This window comes from Mastigoproctus giganteus, chromosome 2 (genome assembly GCF_048544385.1).
Source record: "Mastigoproctus giganteus isolate SK-2022 chromosome 2, ASM4854438v1, whole genome shotgun sequence".
Lineage (NCBI taxonomy): Eukaryota > Metazoa > Arthropoda > Arachnida > Uropygi > Thelyphonidae > Mastigoproctus > Mastigoproctus giganteus.
The window spans coordinates 26763502-26782693 of NC_143576.1; the positions used below are offsets into that span (position 1 = coordinate 26763502).

A 19192-nucleotide genomic window follows, 5' to 3' on the forward strand; every position below is an offset into this window, starting at 1 on the left:
CTTGATATACCATCATCAATATCATTTATAAATACAGAAAACAATAATGGACCCAACACTGAGCCCTGAGGGACTCCACTAATAACATTAGTCCACTGTTTTTACTCTGTTTTTATTGGTTGATGTGTCTAGCCTTGAGTTTGAAGGCTCTAGAGGTGGATACTCATGGTTGCTCCCTTTTGTCCTAGAGCAGGAGTGGCCAACTTAATTTGTGATGTGATCTACTTTTTTCCTTCAAAATGTGCCGCGATCTACCATTTTTTTCATTCATTTGTGATCGACCAAAATTAAATCCATGATCGACTCATTGGCCACCCCTGCCCTAGAGGATAACTTTTTTCTCAGGCCTTACAAAGAAAAGAAAGGCAGTTTTCCTTTCTAGGTTCTCACTCAAAATCTGTTAAGTGCAGAACCACTTACAATGAACTAATAATAAAGTCACTAGAAATTAAACAGAACGAAATCACTGGGAAAATGACTCTATATATCGTTTTGGAAAAATCGCTTGGCACTCGGGGGCCCACATAATAGGGCACAAATTTAAATAGAGGAAAGATGGTTGCAGGATATGTGCAGAAATTTTCTTTCAGCCAGAAAGTAGTTAATTGCTGGAGCAAACTTCTACCTGGTGTTGTAGAAGTGGGTAGTTTTGAATGAAATTAAAGAATTAAACAAATTATTAGTGAGGATGAGCAAGTGACATTGAAAGTTATTTTTTTTGTTATTGTTGATTGTGTATAAGCTTGCTTCCTTGTATAATTTGCCAATACTAATACATGGTGAGGACAGGAAACGGACAATTTTAAAAATTCAATAATTAAATAAAGAATTTGTATTTGCTAAATTAAAAATATGCCACCTTAAAGTACATAGCATTTCATTTATTTTTTGAATATATCCTTGAGCTAACCATCACTGTACGGCATTCTTGATAACTGTGCAGAGATGGAGGTCGCCATCTCTAGTACAATATTTGCTGTACAGTCCTACTGGATAAGTTTAATGATAGTGAATGGCGATGTGCAGAACACTTTGGTCTCCATATGATAGCAGTACAGACAGCTGTAATATTTTCTGGTGTATAGGCACATCTTATTGAGAGCAGATGTTTCTTCAAAATTAGGTAACCGTGTTGTAATGGCATGAGCAGACATTACAGAATCTTGACAATTTAACTTAAAGCAAACAAAATAAATGTCAAGTGGCCTCATAACTGCTACTAAAACAGTTACAAAAAATTTAAAATGCCATGGCAGCAAAAGCATGTTGTGCAGCACCACACTGTTCCATGGTTATTAAATGGCAAGTGGACAAGATATGTCATATGACACAATCCTCCCCACCACACCAATACCCAGAAAGTTGGCTTTTAAAATTGTTCGTTTCATTGGCCCACTCTGAACTAATACTCAATTATTAAAATCCTTCATCCATGTATATGTATTTATTAATGTAAATATTATTAATGTAAACTTTTAAAATACTTACATTTGTAAGTATTTTAAAAGTTTCTCATAAAATGAAGTTTTTTAAGATTAAACAACACTTTTGCATTCATTAAATATCTATTTACATAGGTAAGTACATATCTTTTCAATTATTCTGTTATGTATTAATGGTATCAAGTTAAATATTTAAAAAATGAAATCAACACAAAAAAATTTAAATTTGTCCTAAATCCTTAAAATCCATTCCAAAATTTCATGTGAAAATGGTTTCTATAGGTAGTTTAAAAAACTCAGGACCAAAAATCTTTATCCATTTTAAGGTGGTGGGGGAGGGGAAGGGTTCAAACTGCCTAGTAGCTGTTCCAAAATACAAAAAAATTCTATACTCAGTTTTATAACAATTTTATAAATAATTTTTATATATAAAGAATATATTTCAGAAAAAAAAATGGCGAAAAATCAAGTTATATCTGAAAAATTAAATTAATTTTTCTACTACATTTCCCTAATAACAAGGATTTCAAATAAATTTAAGTGTGAAGAATATTAAAAAAACTCCAAATTACATGACAGTTACAATTACTGAATGAGACAATAAATGATAAATCGTTGCAAAGTACAATTTATATCTATATTTACCTAGGTGTGCCAATGTATCAACAGTCTTCATTCTGTATAAGTGACTGGGTGAAACTAAAAGAAGTATGAATGTTTAAGTTACAATCATTTTAAACAGATTGGCTAAACTTTATTACTAACAAAACAAATTGTACAAAAACTTAAGATTTTATAAAATCTTTTTTTTCTTCTCTTTCCTATAAGCAATTTTTTAGTGAAAAGTTTTCATTAAATTTTTTAAAAATTACATATTTTGGTTACTCACTCTGCCTTGATGTTTCAATATTATAAAACAATTCTTCTTCTTCCTTTTTCAAAAGCTTTGGTTCATACATAATGCCTTTGACAACGTCCAACCTTCTATCTATCTCACTACGTAAAATCTACAGCAGAGTATAAGAGGTCTGTTTAGTTTCAATGATAGTACATGGTAATAACTACTTGCACTATCCTTTATAAATTACTATATTTATAATTTTAGAAGTTAAGACAGTCGAAGCTCTTTATAGCAATCCTCTTTTTAATGTCCAAGCATTTATAATGACCTGTGTAATAATGACATACCATACAGGTCATTATATTCATTATAACAAACTTGAAAGACAGATGAATTCTCAATAATGGCCCAAAAAAAGTTACATCACTGTCTTGTTCTTCACATTTTCAGATAACTACACCTCTCAGTGCCAAGTGAATGACCATGTGCACACTACACTTTTGAGTATTCACCACCCAATACAACATCAGTTCTTCAGCAACTTCAAATGATGGATTTTTCACCTTGAATGAAGCTTCATATGCTTCTTTCTCCATTAATTGCAAAGATCAATTCAATAATAGCAAATAAATTTTTGAGGATGTGCCCCATTAGAGGGAAACATGTTTTGAAGACTAGGCCAAAGTGGTTGCAGACATTGTGTATTTCCAAATATGCATGAATGAAAACCTGATATTTTTAATTATGAAGATGATGAATATATTGTGTTTGAGCAAGGAATTTCACTGAAGGATGGTCATCAAAGATCAGAACTTATATTTTGTTTTATAAGCATAGCCTGTGAGAGTGAATTAACCACTGTCATGAGCCTTCATAATTCTCTTTTAAAAACATGCTCTGCCACTGAAACAGTGCATTTTGAAAGATTATTTTCAAGTCTGAAATGAATTCCCTTGTCTTTCTATGGTTAGGCATTGACATATGTACTCTGTCCTAACATTAATATCTGGACACCTCCATATCTACAAATAACTTTATTTAAAAGAAAACTAATAAAATGTGCCTTTATGACAGCATCCAATTTTCATGGGACATTCTCTACAGTTTTTTTTAACTGTCCTCCAATATTTTCCTCCATTCAGACTGGTATTCAGCTGTTTTTTGACAGACACAGCATTCATGTGTCTGTCTACCCAAACCTATTCATATGTCTGTCTACCTATCATCAACACTGCCTCTGCCACTTCCAGGCACAACCATCAGACTGAAAGACCATGTACCGTGACATGATACTCTAAAGTACAGCATTCCATAGTCTATGGTCCAAGAATGGTGGACTTTACAATTAATGCCATCTCAAAGGTAGCATCTGGCATTAGTTAGGTGATTAGTGGCATGTGGACAGCTAAACCCTGGTATGGTAACCCATATCATACAAAATCCTGTGCACTGTACTGGTGCTGACTGTGTCCAAATTGTCTCACTGAAGGCCTGCATGTGCTGAGATGTCAACCAGCATTCTAAGTGAAAAAATCTTTGCAGGGTTCTCCTGTCATATTCTGTCATCTTCAGAGGTTTTCCAGGTTATTTCATGATAGTTTCAGCACCAGTACACTTCCATTTGCAGATCACATCACCAATCATCAACCCAAGGATCATCAGAGCCATGTCATGTATAGACCAATTTCTTATGTGGTAATTATAAATTCATGCTGGAAGTCTGTTAACTCCGTTGATCATGGCACCTTGCATTCACAATCATACTACTGTCTCCTCAAAGGCCTAGAAGCATATTTATAGTGGTGTCTGACACACATGCCACTTGGACAGGATGTGACCAGCTATCAATGGAGGGGTATCCAGATATTAATGGTAGCATATACATGGATACTCTACATATGTGTTGTTATTGTATATAGTAATTACTGTACACCATTTACAAATTAATCTTACTACACCATACAATCAATACAAAATGTACAATCTTCATTTTCTTGTTGAATACTCTAGTACATATTCTGAATTAGCTTATACTGTACTATATTGTATTAGAAGAGCCAATATTGTTCAAAATTTTCTTGGTTCTTTTGCTGATTTTATTGATATGACATCCTTTTGGCATAACAACCATTTTTCTCATATTGCTATAAAGAGTTTCAACTGTATATTCTTTAAGATTTAATATTACAACAATTATCAATGCTGATCTTTAACAAGTTTAAAGTCATGATGATATACCACATTAAATTTTTAATCTGATGAAGAAATACATTTTGAATATTTTCAAATATCAATTATTGAAATGAAATCAAAATAGCTTAAGAATACTATTGTATAAATATACTTTTTTCTTAATATACAGTAGACTCTCGATTTTCCGGGATAGATGGTAAAAAAGTATTCCTGGATAATCGATTTTCCGGTTAATCCAAAAATACAGTAAGTCCCCAACATACGTAAGAGATACGTTCCAGTGCTTCTTATGTAAGTTGAATTTTACATAACTCAGGAATGACTAATAAAATATTGCTACTACAGTATATCCCTAATATGCCAAAATTACAAAAACCACATAATATCCTCAGAAGAATGAAGAAAAATAGTTATATTTTTAATTAGTTCAATTAAAAACTTTTACCTGGGGACAGCAGTGAAGTAGCCAGAGTGGCACATAAAAGAAAACATAAAAGGAAGAAAAAACGTATGTTATTGAACTGTAAAAACTGATATATATTTCGTAGCCTTGGTTATTATTATAGTTGACCTTCATTGATGCCGATCGCTTCTTGTATTCCGTCTTTCTCCTTTATTGTGTTCACCATTGCCACCGACAAATCTGAATTCCGCGTGATACTTGTTAATGTTTGGCCATTTTCATACATCCTTAATATTTTAATTTTCTGATCCAACTCGATCGCTTTCCTTTTCTTGATAGATTTACCAGTACCGCTGTCACTTATTCTCTTAGTCGGCACCGTGATAACGGTCAAAATAAAAATTTCTATAAAGAACTTCACTGGGTTAAGATGAAAACTCACTATTATCACTCTACACGAGCTCATATTTTACTAAAGCTCATTTCTGGAGGGTCACTACCATAAAACAATAAGAACAATTTGCACTTTCTGAGTTACTAAGCTTTTTTTCTGTTAGTGCAATTAATTATAAATGGGTAGTAAACTCGATCTTATTGAATTTGCGATAATACCGATTAGCTGGAATTCTGTGGGTTTTTATGTTATTATAGTGAAATGTGTCCCATTCAATGAAATCTTCAGCCATATAAAAAAATTATAAATAATGTACCATAAGTCTGAAGCTATGTAAGTCGGGGACTTACTGTATCAGAAAATTCAGCAACCTATGTAAAAAGTATGGCTACAGATAAAAAACTTACCACGCACTACTCGTGTGTCCAATACGATGCTTCCGTTTACTTTTTAAAATGTCACGTATGGTTTGGCCACTAACATTATAATGGTGCTTTAGAGATTTAATGGATGCATTGTTTTCAAACTTTTGAATAATTTCAAGTTTTTGTTTAATTGAAAGCACAACTCTTGCGTTTTACCACCATTTTCGTGATTTCTAAACAAAAAAAAAAAAAAAAAAATTCTGACATCCCTGACATGCATAACGAAACAAAATTTGTCCTTTTGCAGTGCGACGGAGCACAACAACTGACACGATGCACTAAAACAAACTAAACATTTGGTCTCTTTTTTTTGAGTGGCCGGTGTGAAGATAGCGGGGGTTGCAAGATAATAGGCATACTAATCTCCCAATGACGACTTATAACGCCGCTTATTTTCAACTTGCAAAACATCTTTTTATACCTATTCTAGTTATTACTTGAATTTTATGATTTCTGTTTATTTATTTATTTATTTATTTTTTTTTTTATTTGGAATCTTTAAGTGTCCCAGTTAATCTGATCCCGGTAAATCGAGAGTTTGCTGTATTATCCCTTTCAGGAGTATATCTGTAAATCTACATTGAGAAGTTGCTTCAAACAGTGTGTCCTGAGAATTTTTTTTCAGTATGTACTTACATCTCTTATCTGCATTTCTAATTAATTATAAACATACAGGAGTGAACAAAATAATGGAAACACCCAAAATGAAAGTAGCAGTTTTTGTAATGGCTGTATGACATATTGATGAAAGTGATGTTTTTGATGTTTTTTTTCTTTTTGTTTGTTTCTTGCAAGTAGCAGTGTGAAGAAAGACAATAAAAACTGATGTTTATTTAAAAATGACCTAAACAGTTACATTAAGAAAATTACTGACCTGTCTGAATTCAAAACAGGCCAAACCATTGGTGCACATTTAACAAGGCATCAGTTACCGAAAATGCTGATTTGTTTAATGTATCCAAAGCAACTGTACCAAGGACATGTCTATAATCACAAAGTATGGAAAAACAAAATTAGATGAAGAATAAGATGAATTGCAGAAAAAAATGAAAGCTGACTGAAGGAGACTGCCGTACACTAAAAATGATTGTAGCCCAAAAAACATAAAACTAGTGCCCCAAAAATAATTGTAGAACTTAATGAGTCTCAGCAATCCAGTTTCTAGCAAAGCACTTCAGTGAGAATTTGTTTGGGCAACAATATCTTGGTATTCTTTAGGTCCTATCATCAGCACACTGAATGAACAAATTACATGCACTCATGATTACCTTATTAGTAATAGGAATAGAAATGTCCAAAAAACCCACAGGCTTTTGCTGCACTGGCCGGGTGAAAGGGAATGATTAGATAAGAAAATACATTTTATTTGCTTCCCTCCTCACATAGGGAACTATTCAGTTACCCTTTGAATTTATTCAAACTGTTAGCCTCAACTACCTGTTCGAAGCATGTGTTCCAACAATCAACGATTCACTGGCTAAAAGAAAACTTCCTACACTCTAGACTAAACCTCTTCCCTGTAATTGGAATTTATGTTCCCCAAATTCTGAAGTTCTCTTCTATATAACAGCAAAAATTACACCTTCATTCATTTTACTAACCCATCTCGGAGCCTTATAAACCTAAATCAAGTCACCACTAAGGTGCCTCGTTGCCAAGCTCTGTAAGCCAGCATAGATGGAGTCTTACCTCATAGAGTTGCACTTTTGCCAATCTCACCATGCAAGTTACCCATCTTTCAACTCTTTCAAGAAGCTCAATGTCTTTTTTCAGATGAGATCTCCATATTTGAACAGTATTCCAATTGTGGTCTTACAATTTCTTTATACTTATCTGTGCTTCATATCTCTACAGGATAATGTTCGATACATCATCAAGAGGAGACCATCGGATTTCCTGGCTGAATGTTTATACTGCTCAGAAAACTTCATATCTGGCAATATTGTAACTCCCAGATCTCTTTCTTCCTCTACTGTTTTTAATTCAAACTTGCCAAGTGAAGAATTTATTTTGGGATTACTATACCCCAAGTGTAAGACCTTGCATTGTGCTGTATTAAAACAGCTGTCATTTTCTGACCATTCTTATAGCTTGTTCAAGTTATCCCGAAGAAGCATTGCTTGGTACTGATCATTAACTACTCTACCAACGACCATTATGACATTTATAAACATCAGAAACAGTGGTCCAAGAATTGATCCTTGGGGAACCACACATCTGATTTTACACCAACCTGAAGAATATCCATTAATCACAACCCTGTCTTCTGCCCTGCAGTCAACCAGCAATCCACCTTTTCCAGTAATCCCAACATGTCCCAGCTTATACAATAACCTCTCGTAAGGGGCTGAGTCAAATGCCTTGCTAAAATCCAAATAAACTATGTTGAGATTGTTCCCTACATCCAGTTTATGAGTAACTGTATCAAAATAGTTTACAAAGTTAGTTAAATATGATTTTTCCTTAACAAAACCATGTTGTGTGTCATTCACAATGCCATTTCTATCTAAATGTCCCTAGATTTTCCCCCTCACTGAAGTCAGAGTAACCAGTCTATAGTTACCAACTTCAATCTTAGCACCGCCTTTATGTATCAGCACGGCTGGCCTGAGCTACAGGCGAGCTGGGCAGTCACCTGGGGAGCTGACACTTTGGGTGCATGAAATTAGGGGTGTCGAAGGTTTGAGAGGGTGCATATGCTTCGTGGAAGGGGGAAATGAAAGATTTGGGGAAAGGTGTGGAGGTCCTTTCTCTCTCTCTCTCTCTCTCTCTATAGTGCAGTAAACAGTCGAAAATGCATCAGCCACGTGGCGTGTGTCTGACGTAAAGGCCCTCAGCCTTTCAAAGATTTTAGTGAAAATGGACAGAGAACCCGGGAATACCAGACTAACTGAAAATTTTCTCTCACCCCCCCCCCCAGAGATGGACTGAGTTTGCAAAACAATGACAGCTCCCTTGAAAGGGGTGCTTTTATTGCTTCTCTAACCTACCCTGAAAGAGGTATCAGGGTAGAGCCTGGTTAATAAACATGTCCACCTTTCCATAAAACATATGTCCACCCTTCCATTCGTATCTCAACCTATTTGTAGCCACGAGGATTTTATTTTTCAAGTATCCTTTCTGCGGACTAGAGTTTATTGCTCCCATTTGTTCCCTTCCTGCATTTCTGTTCACATTTTTGCTGCAATAGCAATCACTTCTTTCCATGCATTCGTTCAAGAAGCTTCTAACTATAAGTGTGTTGATTGTCAGCAAGAAGGAAGCGCTCTTTTTTGGTTTGTGTTTAGGAGTCCGCAATCTGCAGTGGAACAACCGTCATATGCTTTCACCGCTAAGAGTCAATATTGACACCTGATAAAGACTTAAGTATTTTGAAATTTATAAATAACAATAAATTACAAGATGCGTTGCCAAACTTATGGGTAGTACTGAGAGTTATGCTGACAATTCCACTAACTGTAGCAAGTGGGGAAAGGAGTTTCAGCAAATTAAAGCTAACTAAAACATATTTGTGATCATTAATGTCACAGGCAAGATTAAATTCATTAGCAATACTATCGACTGAAAATTATGTGGTTGCAAATTTGGATTTTACTGATGTCATTAATAAATTTTCTGATATAAAATCAAGGAAAGGAATTTCATTTGGCACTCGATAAAAATATGGCATTTGGTGTTAACAACAAAAAATTCTTCTTAAATTTTTAAATAGCTTTGATGTAACTTGTTGTAATGTAATGTAAAATCTATATTTATTCTGTAAGTATTGTCAAAGTATTATTAAGTATTGTCAAGTGTCAGTCTGTCTACAAATCATTTTGCTTCCAGATGGGATACCGATTCGAAATTTGGTATAAATATAGGTGATTGACTACAATCCTATGTGCATCCCATTTCTTTCACATGAGCATCTGAAATTTAATTATAGAAACTATTATTATTATATAAATTAAAGGCAGGCTCAACTGCACTTAACTACTACCTTCTGCTAGTATTTTGATAAATGTCCTTGTAAAAAATTGACTCTTTTGTAAAATTTTTATTGTTAATATTTTAATATGACTATTAAAACATTATAAATATTTTGATTGATTTTTTTTGTGTTTACATTTGTCTTTTTAACTTTTCTCTAGCAAAAATAAAAATATTAACTCAATAAAAACATGTTCTTAAATTTTGTCTATCTGGAAGGGGGTGCAGGAAAGCCTCCCCACCCAGAGCCTAATATACCTAGTGCCGGCCCTGTGTATCAGTGATATGTTGACCCTTATCCAATCAAAAGGAATCTCTTCAGAGTCCAAAGATGCAGTCCCAATTAAATTCATGGTTCAATATACTCCAGGCAGCTTCACCCAAAATTATTGGGTCATCATCATCAGCCATTTTCAATCCACTGCAGGATGAAGGCCACTCCGGCAACTTTCCAGTTCCTTCTGTTTTGAGCACTGGCCATCCATTTACTACTCGAAAACTCATGAATTTCATCTATCCATCTCCGCCTTTGTCTTCCAGGTTTTCTTCTAGCTCCTCTTGGGTACCATTCTGTTATTTTCTTAGTCCATCTGTCATCATGTCTTCGAGCTATGTGTCCTGCCGAAGACCATTTTAGTTCTTTAGTTTTGATAAGAATGTCCTTTACTTGAGTTTGCTGCCTAATCCATGTGTTTCTCTTCTTATCTAACAGTCTGATTCCCAATATGATTCGTTCCATTCTTCGCTGTGTAGTTCTCAGCTTCTCTTCCTTCTTTTGGTGAGTACCCAAGTTTCACTTCCATAAGTCATGGTGGGGAGTATACATTGATTCATTATTTTACGTTTCAGACAAACTGGGATATTGCTCTTCAGTATGTGACTATATTTCCTGAATGCTATCCATCCAAAATTTATTCTTCTCTTGACTTCCAGCCATTTATCATTATTACAGCTAATAACTTGTCCCAGATAAGTATATGACTCCACCTTTTCAATTACTGCTCCTTCAATCATTATTTCCCTTTCCGTGGCATACTTGTTCATCATTACTTTTGTTTTAGCCATATTCATCTTTAGTCCAAAATCCTTACTAATTGTGCATAACTGATTAAGATTTTCCTCTAATTCTTTGGGATCGTGGCTTATGACCACAATGTCATCTGCAAATCGTAAATGGTTTAGGTACTCTCCGTTCACATTGACTCCTTTCTGCGACCAGTCTAATCTTCTGAAAGCTTCCTCAAGGGCAGCAGTAAACAGCTTCGGAGATATTGTGTCTCCTTGTCGAACTCCTTTCTCGATTTTAAATTTGCTACTGTCTTTGTCTAGTCTAATAAAGGATGCAGCACTCTCATATATTTTCTTCAAAATCATAATATATGGAGTATCTATGCCTTGTCTTTCCAGTGCCCGAAACATTGCCTTATGCTGTATGGAGTCAAATGCCTTTTCATAATCCACAAATGCCAGGCATAATGGTGTTTTATATTCATTTGCTTTCTCCATTAGCTGTGATATTACGTGAAGGTGATCCATAGTTGAGAATCCTATCCTAAAGCCAGCTTGCTCTTTCGGTTGATTCTCATCAAGTATTCTTTCTAATCTGTTAGTAATGACCCATGTGAACAACTTGTAGATATGGGATAACAAGCTAATTGGTCTATAATTTCCAATTTCTGATTTATCTCCTTTCTTATGCAGCAAAACTATGATTGCATTATTCCACTGCTTAGGTGTCATGCCTTTTCTAATGCACTTTGTGAAGAGCCTTGCCAGTTTTCATAGTATGTCTCTTCCTCCCAATTTTAACAACTCTACAGTAACTTCATCTTCCCCCGGGGCTTTCCGATTCTTCATTTTCTTCAATGCTTGATTGATTGATTGATTGATTGATTTAATTTTTATGGCGCAAAAACAGCAGGGTTATAGTGCGCCAGGAAATTTCTTCAATGCATGCTCTACCTCATCAGGAAGAATATCGGGTATGTCGTATGTGTTGCTACTTTGCAATCCATCTTCCCCACTGCTGGTATCATTCCCTCGCTCCTTGTATAATTCTCTATAGTAGTCTTCTGCTATTTCAATTATGCCTTCTCTGCTGTTTATAAGTACACCATCGCTATTCTTCAGTTTCAGTATCATTTGTTTTTCTGTATTACTGCTCATGGCTGCTGATTTAAATCCTTTGTTTTCCCTTAATGTTTTTGTTCTACTTTTCTTGTGTTAAATCTTCTTATGTCCTCTCTGAGTCTCTTTCTAATGGCTTTGCATAACTCAGTATACTCAATTTTCTCCCTGTCAGTGTTTTTCTTGCTCTTCATTTGTCGTCTTTGGTTCATCACGACAAGTGTTTCTTGCCTAATTTTTTCTTCTTTGGATTTCTGTTTCCCTATAGGTTTCTTGGGCTTTATCACTTTCAGAAAGTTGTAATATTCCTCGTCGATATCTTGGTCCTGAGCAGTCTGCAGAAGCTCAAACTTGTTCTTAAGTTCCAGTACATACTGCTTTTTCTCCTCCTCTGTTATTTCAAAGACCTTTGTATTATTTACTCGAGTCAGTTTTTTCCTTTCCTACATCTATATCAAGTGTACATCTTACCATTCTGTGATCACTTCCAACATTTACCTTATTCAGGACGGTAACATCATTCACAATATATCTTCTGTTAGTGAGGATGAAGTCGATTTCATTAGTTGTTAATCCATTTGGACTCTTCCATGTCCACTTTCTGTTCACCCTTTTCTTGAAAAAAGTGTTCATTACTGACATTCCTTGAGATTCTGCAAATTCCACAAGTCTTTCACCTCTTTTATTTCTTTCACCAATTCCAAAATTTCCTATAGTTCCTCTTTCTGCGATGTTTTGCCTTTTTCCAACCTTAGCATTGAAGTCCCCCATAATAATAGTGTAGTGGGTTTTCTGCTCATCTACAAGACTCTCAATTTCAGTGTACATTTCTTCAACCTCTTCATCATCATGGCTCGATGTTGGTGCATAAATCATTATAATCTTTAGCTTGTACCTCTTAGAAATCTTGAGTATTAGTCTTGACACCCTTGGTGATGTACTTTTGAATTCCAAAATGTTGTTTTTAAAATCTTTATGGACCAGAAACCCAACTCCACCTTCACTCCTTTCACTGTTTCCATTGGTGTACAGCAGATTTCCACTTGATAAACTTATAAGTGATTCATTTCTTCTTCTTGTTTCAGCCAAACCGATGATATTCCAATTCACATTTTCTAATTCCTTTTCCAGCTCTAATATCCTGTCTTCACCGATGAGTGACCTTACATTATAACAGGCCATGTTCAGTTTCCAGGCATGGCAGCCTGGTCGTACCCAGAGATTCTTAGCACCCTCTGCTTCCACTCTGATCCTCTCGCTGCCGTAAGAGGGAGAGTGAAAGCTGCTGGAGACTGAGGGCCATTTGTATTGTTGTGCTCTCATTGCTGGAGGGTTTGGTCTTTTCCTCTTCACGCTGACCAGGCGTCTTGAAGAGAACCACTCTACACGTTCGTTGCCACCTAAGTGACGTAACAGGGCTTACCATCGAGAAGATGTGCATGAGTGGATTTTAGGGAGGCAGGCCAACCGGACTTCTCCTAAATCTTCTGTAATAGAGAGATATTGGATCCATCAGTGTTTTAAGCTGAGTGTCTGATAACACACAGGATACCTGTTCCCCTCTAAGCCCCAATTGTTGACGACACATACCCCAATTATTGGGTATGTGTCATCAACTCCAGGGACCATGCATCCATATGCTCAAAACTTTTTCTAATAAGCAGTCATTTGTAATTTCAAAATCACTAATTTCATACGACTCAGCCTCATTTGCACAGCCTCTTCTCAGCATGAAGGGTCTTTCTTCAATAAAGCACCTGTTCAATTCATCCACATCAGCTGGGATGTCTAGGAAGACTTTCCCACACCCAGTGCACAAGGGTCCAATCTGATTTGCTTTTTTTCTGCCTTTATTCACATACATGAAAAATTCCTTATTGCCATTCTTTTCTCTCCTATCCAATGCACTCTCATATGCAGCCTTGGCCTCCCTGACCTTATCTGTGCTACTATTAGAATTCAACTTCAGTTGTTGTAGGCTTCACTTTTCATTGCTATGTAATTGTCTACACTATCTTTTTCTTCTCTATTTGACCATCCAGCTCCACATTCATCCATTTTGGCATCCTCTTCCTGCAATATTTTCTTAATGTTATGCACGTGTTCATGGCTTCTGTTTTCTGCTTTAAAGGTATTCCATAAGTCAAGTATATTTGTGCTCACTCTGCAATCCGCTCATTTAATAGATGCCATATAGCACCTTATACAGTCAAAGTCAATTCTTCTGAAATTAAAACCTGTGCCTTTACCTTAAACTACTGCAACAGCCTTTTCATCTTCCAAATGAGGGCTGCGTGATCACTACCTGCTAATGGTTCTTGTATTTTAACCCTTCATTGTCATCTACTTTATGAGTAATGATGAGGTCAAGAATATTCTCATCCCTAGTATTATCTGATATGCTGGTACAAATAATAATCATCTAGTTTATTTAGAATAAGTTTTCCCCAAGGTGAGTTCCCTCCCACTCATTCCAGTCAATCTGGGGCAGACTGAAGTCACCCATAATAAGACATTTGCACTTGCTTGCCCATTTTATTTCCATGTAAAGACTCTCGTCATATTCTTCACAATCTTCTGGTCTGTATATTACTCCCACTCTCATTATACCTTTGCTTCAAACTAACTCACACCACACAGATTCTATACTAGCAGACATAACATCAGACTCAGCAAAAACTCATTTTGTGCTCAGAATGCTTTTGATAAGAAGCAGGACACCGACACTCGTATCTTCCTATCTTTCCTAAATACATTATACATACCATAGTGAACTCATTTTCCCCAATTTCCGGATAGCACCATAATATTTCTGTTAGCCCTATTATGTTAGCATTAGTTGTTCTAACCAGAAGTTCAAATTCAACCATTTTATTGACAACACTCCTGACATTACTGTAGACAAAGTTAACAAAAGCAAGAGTAAGTATTCTTTTATAGTTTACTAATCTGACAAACACACACACACACTCCTTGAAGTTATTTAGGCTTGTTTCCCTATCTTTATCATCCTGCTCATTTGAAATGTTGCTACTCTCAGAACAGCTTGTTGATATCAGCTGTTGTGGCAATAAACAAGAATTCTTGAGGTAAGTGCAAGAATTACTTTAACCTAAACCATCAGATAAACACAGATCTATATTACAGGGACAAGGAGGTGATTATCCCATTATATAAGGCAATAGTCGGGCCACACCTAGAGTACTGTGTACAGGCCTGGAGGCCTCATATTAGGAAGGATGTAGAGTTGCTAGAACAAGTATAAAGAAAGGCAACAAGATTGGTGAGGGAACAAAGGGGTGCGCTTACTAAGAAAGTCTTAAGTTCTGCAATTTGCAGCACCTGGAGAGTAGGCATCTGCGAGGTGATCTGATTGAGGTGTATCAGGCCTTGAATGGGATGAGCAAGCTGAATACTGATGGGATTCTTCCTCTCGCTCAGATTAAGAACTTGAGGGGGCATAGATTCAAATTGAGGAAAGACATTGTAGAATAGATGTGCAGTATTTTACTTTTAGCCAGCAGGTAGTTGATTGGTGGAACAGACTTCTATCTTTTGTTGTGGAAGTTGAGAGCCTAAATAAATTTAAGGCTGAGCTGGACAGGCATTTGGAATGAATGGAGGGGTGAAATGGGAGGTTTTTTTTTTTTTTTTTTGGCTGATGCTGCATAAGCTTGCTAATGCTAATGACCCTTCTCCTCCATAACTAGCAGTGTCCATTATCATTGAGGATACCTTTAAGGTATCCTCAATGATAATGGCAAAAATCCTTGTAGCACCTTTGTTCAAATGAATATCATCTCTACAAAATAGTTTCCTTCTACTTACAAGTGCGGGTCACATTGTCAAAAATTTCCCCACCAGTCTTGCAGATTTCCTAGTCTAGAGTTAATACACAAGGCTTTTAGTATATAATCCCTATTATTGTGTCTGGACAGAATTGCAGATACATACACATTCTGACCCAACTCGTAGAATTTTTTCAGCATCGTCCTATTTTTATCCAACAAATGGTCAGGTCGTGTTCGTTTAATATCTTTAGACCCATGAATAATAATGCACTCTCTACCCCCTTAAAATCTTACAATCTGTTGGTAACATCATCAACTGTTGCCACCATGAAATTACACCCTGGTTCTGGTCCACCTATCTTTATTATAAATAATATTACTCATTTCCCTGACAATAGTCTCACAATAAAACTACTTCAACAAGAGCAGTATGCACTTGACTATTCTTATCTGGGAGACCCAAATCAGGGGTGCATAATTTGACAGGTCATGAGATACTTGAATCCACAATGAAACGCAGCTACATTTGTTTCTAGGGAAAGCACTCATTTCTTCAGTGACTCAAATTCTTCTCATAATGCACCAAGTTCTAATTTGAGATTGGTACACTCCTTACATGGTGTACAAAGAAAAGAATTGTCAGTTAAATATTGTGACTACGTTCACCCCATGGTGAAAGCATTGTTCCCTACAAATGATAGTAATAGTATTCAGCATATATATAGTGCAAGGAAGCCACAAGCTTTTGCTGCACTGGAAAAAAAAAAACCAACCAAGTAGATAACAAAACACAAATTATATGCTTCCCTCCTCACACAGGTAACTATCCAGTAGACCTTTTAATTTATTCAAACTGTCAGTCTCAACTACATGCAAGGGCAACTTGTTCCAGCTATCAATGACTCACTGGGTAAAAGAAAACTTTCTACTATCTAATCTAAACCTCAAACCCTGTAATTTCAATTTATGACACCTAGTTCTGAAATTCTTTAGAACAGTGAGAATGCACCTTCATTATTTTACTAATTCCTCTCAGTCTTATAAACCTCAATCAGGTCACACCTCTGAGGTGCCTGGTTGCCAAGCTCTATAGCCCACATAAAGAGTCTTTCTCATACAGGCATCCTTCTGTCGATCACACCACTCGAGTTGCCTGTCTTTGGACCCTTTCAAGAAGCTCGATGTGTTTTTTCACGAGGTCTCCATACTTGAACAAAGCAGTCCAAGTTTGGTCTTACAATTGCTTTATGCAGTGGGATTATGACCTCCTATCTCTACAGGATAGCATTCAAATCATTGATAGAACACCATGGGCTTTTCTGGCTGCCTGTTTACACTGTTCAGAAAATTTCATATCCACCTGTATTGTAAATCCTAGATCCCTTTCCTCGCCACTGTTTTTAATTCAACCCCACCAAGTGTATAATTTATTTGTAGGTTGTTATTCCCCAAATGCAATGTAAGACTTTGCATTTGGCAGAATTAAAACATAGTGGCCACTTCTCTAACCATCTTTGAAGTCTGTTCAAGTCATCCTGAAGGAGGCCTGCTTGGCACTGATCATTAATGACTCTGCTAATCTTTACGTCACTGCAAATTTTGACATCACAGCTTCTATACCTTCATCAGTGTCATTTATGAAAATGATAAACAATGGTGGTCCTAGAATTGATCCTTGAGGAACCCCACTCCTGACGTTACACCAATCTGAAGAATATCCATTAATCACAACCCTCTGCTTTCTGCCCTGCAGCAACCCAGCTATCCATCTTAAAATCTTACCAGTAATCCCAATCTGTTCCAGCTTGTACAGTAATCTGATTATTATTGAAGAATATGATTATAATCATCATCATAATAATCATATTGAATGAATATGATTATTGAATTTAAAAAAAAAAAAAAATCTTTCATGAGAGACTGAGTCAAATGCTTTGCTAAAATTCAAATAAACTATGTTGAAATTATTCCCTAAATCCAGCTCATGAGTAACTGTGTCAAAATTGCCTACTAAGTTAGTTAAGCATGATTTTCCCTTAACAAAGCCATTTGTGTGTCCTTAAGAATGCCACATCGACTAAATGTCCTTGGATTGCACTCTTAATTGCTGCCTCTAAAATTTTTTCTACACTGGAGTCAGACTAACCAGTCTGTAGTTACCAACTTCACTCTTAGAACTGCTTTCATGTATTGGAGATACATTGGCACTTCTCCAATCCAAAGGAATCTCCCCTGAGTTCAGAGATGCCCTCATTATTAACCTAAATGGTTCAATTATTCCCTCGGGCACTCTTCAAAATTACAGAGTATATGCCATCAACTCCTGGAGCCTTACTTGCCTTTATGCTCGAAAGTTTTTCTAATAAATAATCATCTGTAAATATGACATCACTAATTTCATATGGCTCAGTCTCACTTGTGCAGCCTCTTCTCAGCATAAAAAGTCTTTTGTCAGTAAAGATAGATGCAAAGTACCTGTTCAATTCATCCGCAACATCAGCTGGGATGTCTAAGACTTTCTCACAACCAGCACACAAGGGTCCAATCTGATTCACTTTTATCTTCCTTGTATTCACATATGTGAAAAATTCCTTGTCCTCATTCTTTGCTCTCTTAGCCAATGCTTTCTTATATGCAGCCTTGTCCTCACTAATGTTATTTGTGGTACTATTACAGATTAACATTTTGTAGCTCTACAAAATGTTACAGAATACATTTTGTAGCTCTATAACTCTCTCATGCTATCTTTTTCAGGTCTATTTGACTGGCCAGCTCTGCCATCATCCATTTCAGCATCTTCCTCCTGCAGTATTTTCTTAATGGTATGTATACAATCACAGCTTCTATGAATTTTGTTTTAAAAATATTCCATAATTCAAATGTATTTGCCCTCACTCTGCAATCTGCCCAATTAATAGAAGCTATATAGAGCCTTAAACTGTCAAATTCCCCTCCTCCAGAAGTTATATCCCATACCTTTACCTTCAACTACTGCAACATCTTTCTTCATCTTCCAACTGATGACTACGTGATCACTACCTGACAATATTTCCTGTACTTTAAGCCCTATAATGTCATCTGATTTATGAGTCATAATGAAGTCAAGAATATTCTCACCCCTAGAACCTTCTCTAATATGCTGGTACAAAAAAGAATCATCTAGTTTATTTAATTTTTTCTCTTCCATAGTGAGGTTTCATTCTATTTATTGGGAAAGATTGAATTCACTCATAATAAGACATTCACACTTGCCTACCCATTCCATCTGCATGTAGAGACTCTCATCATACTCTTCATAATCTTTCTGTCTTTGCTTCCAACTAACTCACACCACACAGATTCTATACTGGCAGAGGTAACTTCAGATTCAGCAAAAGCTCTTTTTGTGCTCAGGCTGCTTGTGATAGGAAGATAACCCCACCACCCCTTCTATCTTCTCAATCTTTTTTAAATACATTATATGTGCCATTGTGGAACTCCACCAATTTTTGGGTGGCACCATATTTCTATTAGCCATATTATGTCAGCATTAATTGTTAACCAGGAGTTCAAATTTAGCCATTTTATTGACAGCACCCCTGACATTACTGTAGACACAGTTAAG

At 36.0% G+C, this 19192-nt stretch overlaps 1 protein-coding gene across 6 annotated transcripts in view; it reads right to left on the reverse strand.

Annotated features, from left to right (window-relative positions):
* The window catches only part of LOC150089228 (lipid transport auxiliary protein 1), a 199454-nt gene that overhangs the window by 107643 nt on the left and 72619 nt on the right, over window positions 1–19192 (reverse strand). For all 6 annotated transcript variants that reach the window (XR_016548109.1, XR_016548108.1, XR_016548110.1 and 3 more), the window contains exons 4-5: window positions 2332–2449; window positions 2088–2141 (exon numbers count right to left, since the gene is read on the reverse strand). Coding sequence is in view for 1 of the 6 variants with exons in the window: in XM_090390389.1 (XP_090246515.1) it covers window positions 2088–2141; window positions 2332–2449 (172 nt within the window). In the remaining 5 variants the exon portion in view is untranslated. The remainder of the gene's footprint in view (window positions 1–2087; window positions 2142–2331; window positions 2450–19192) is intronic.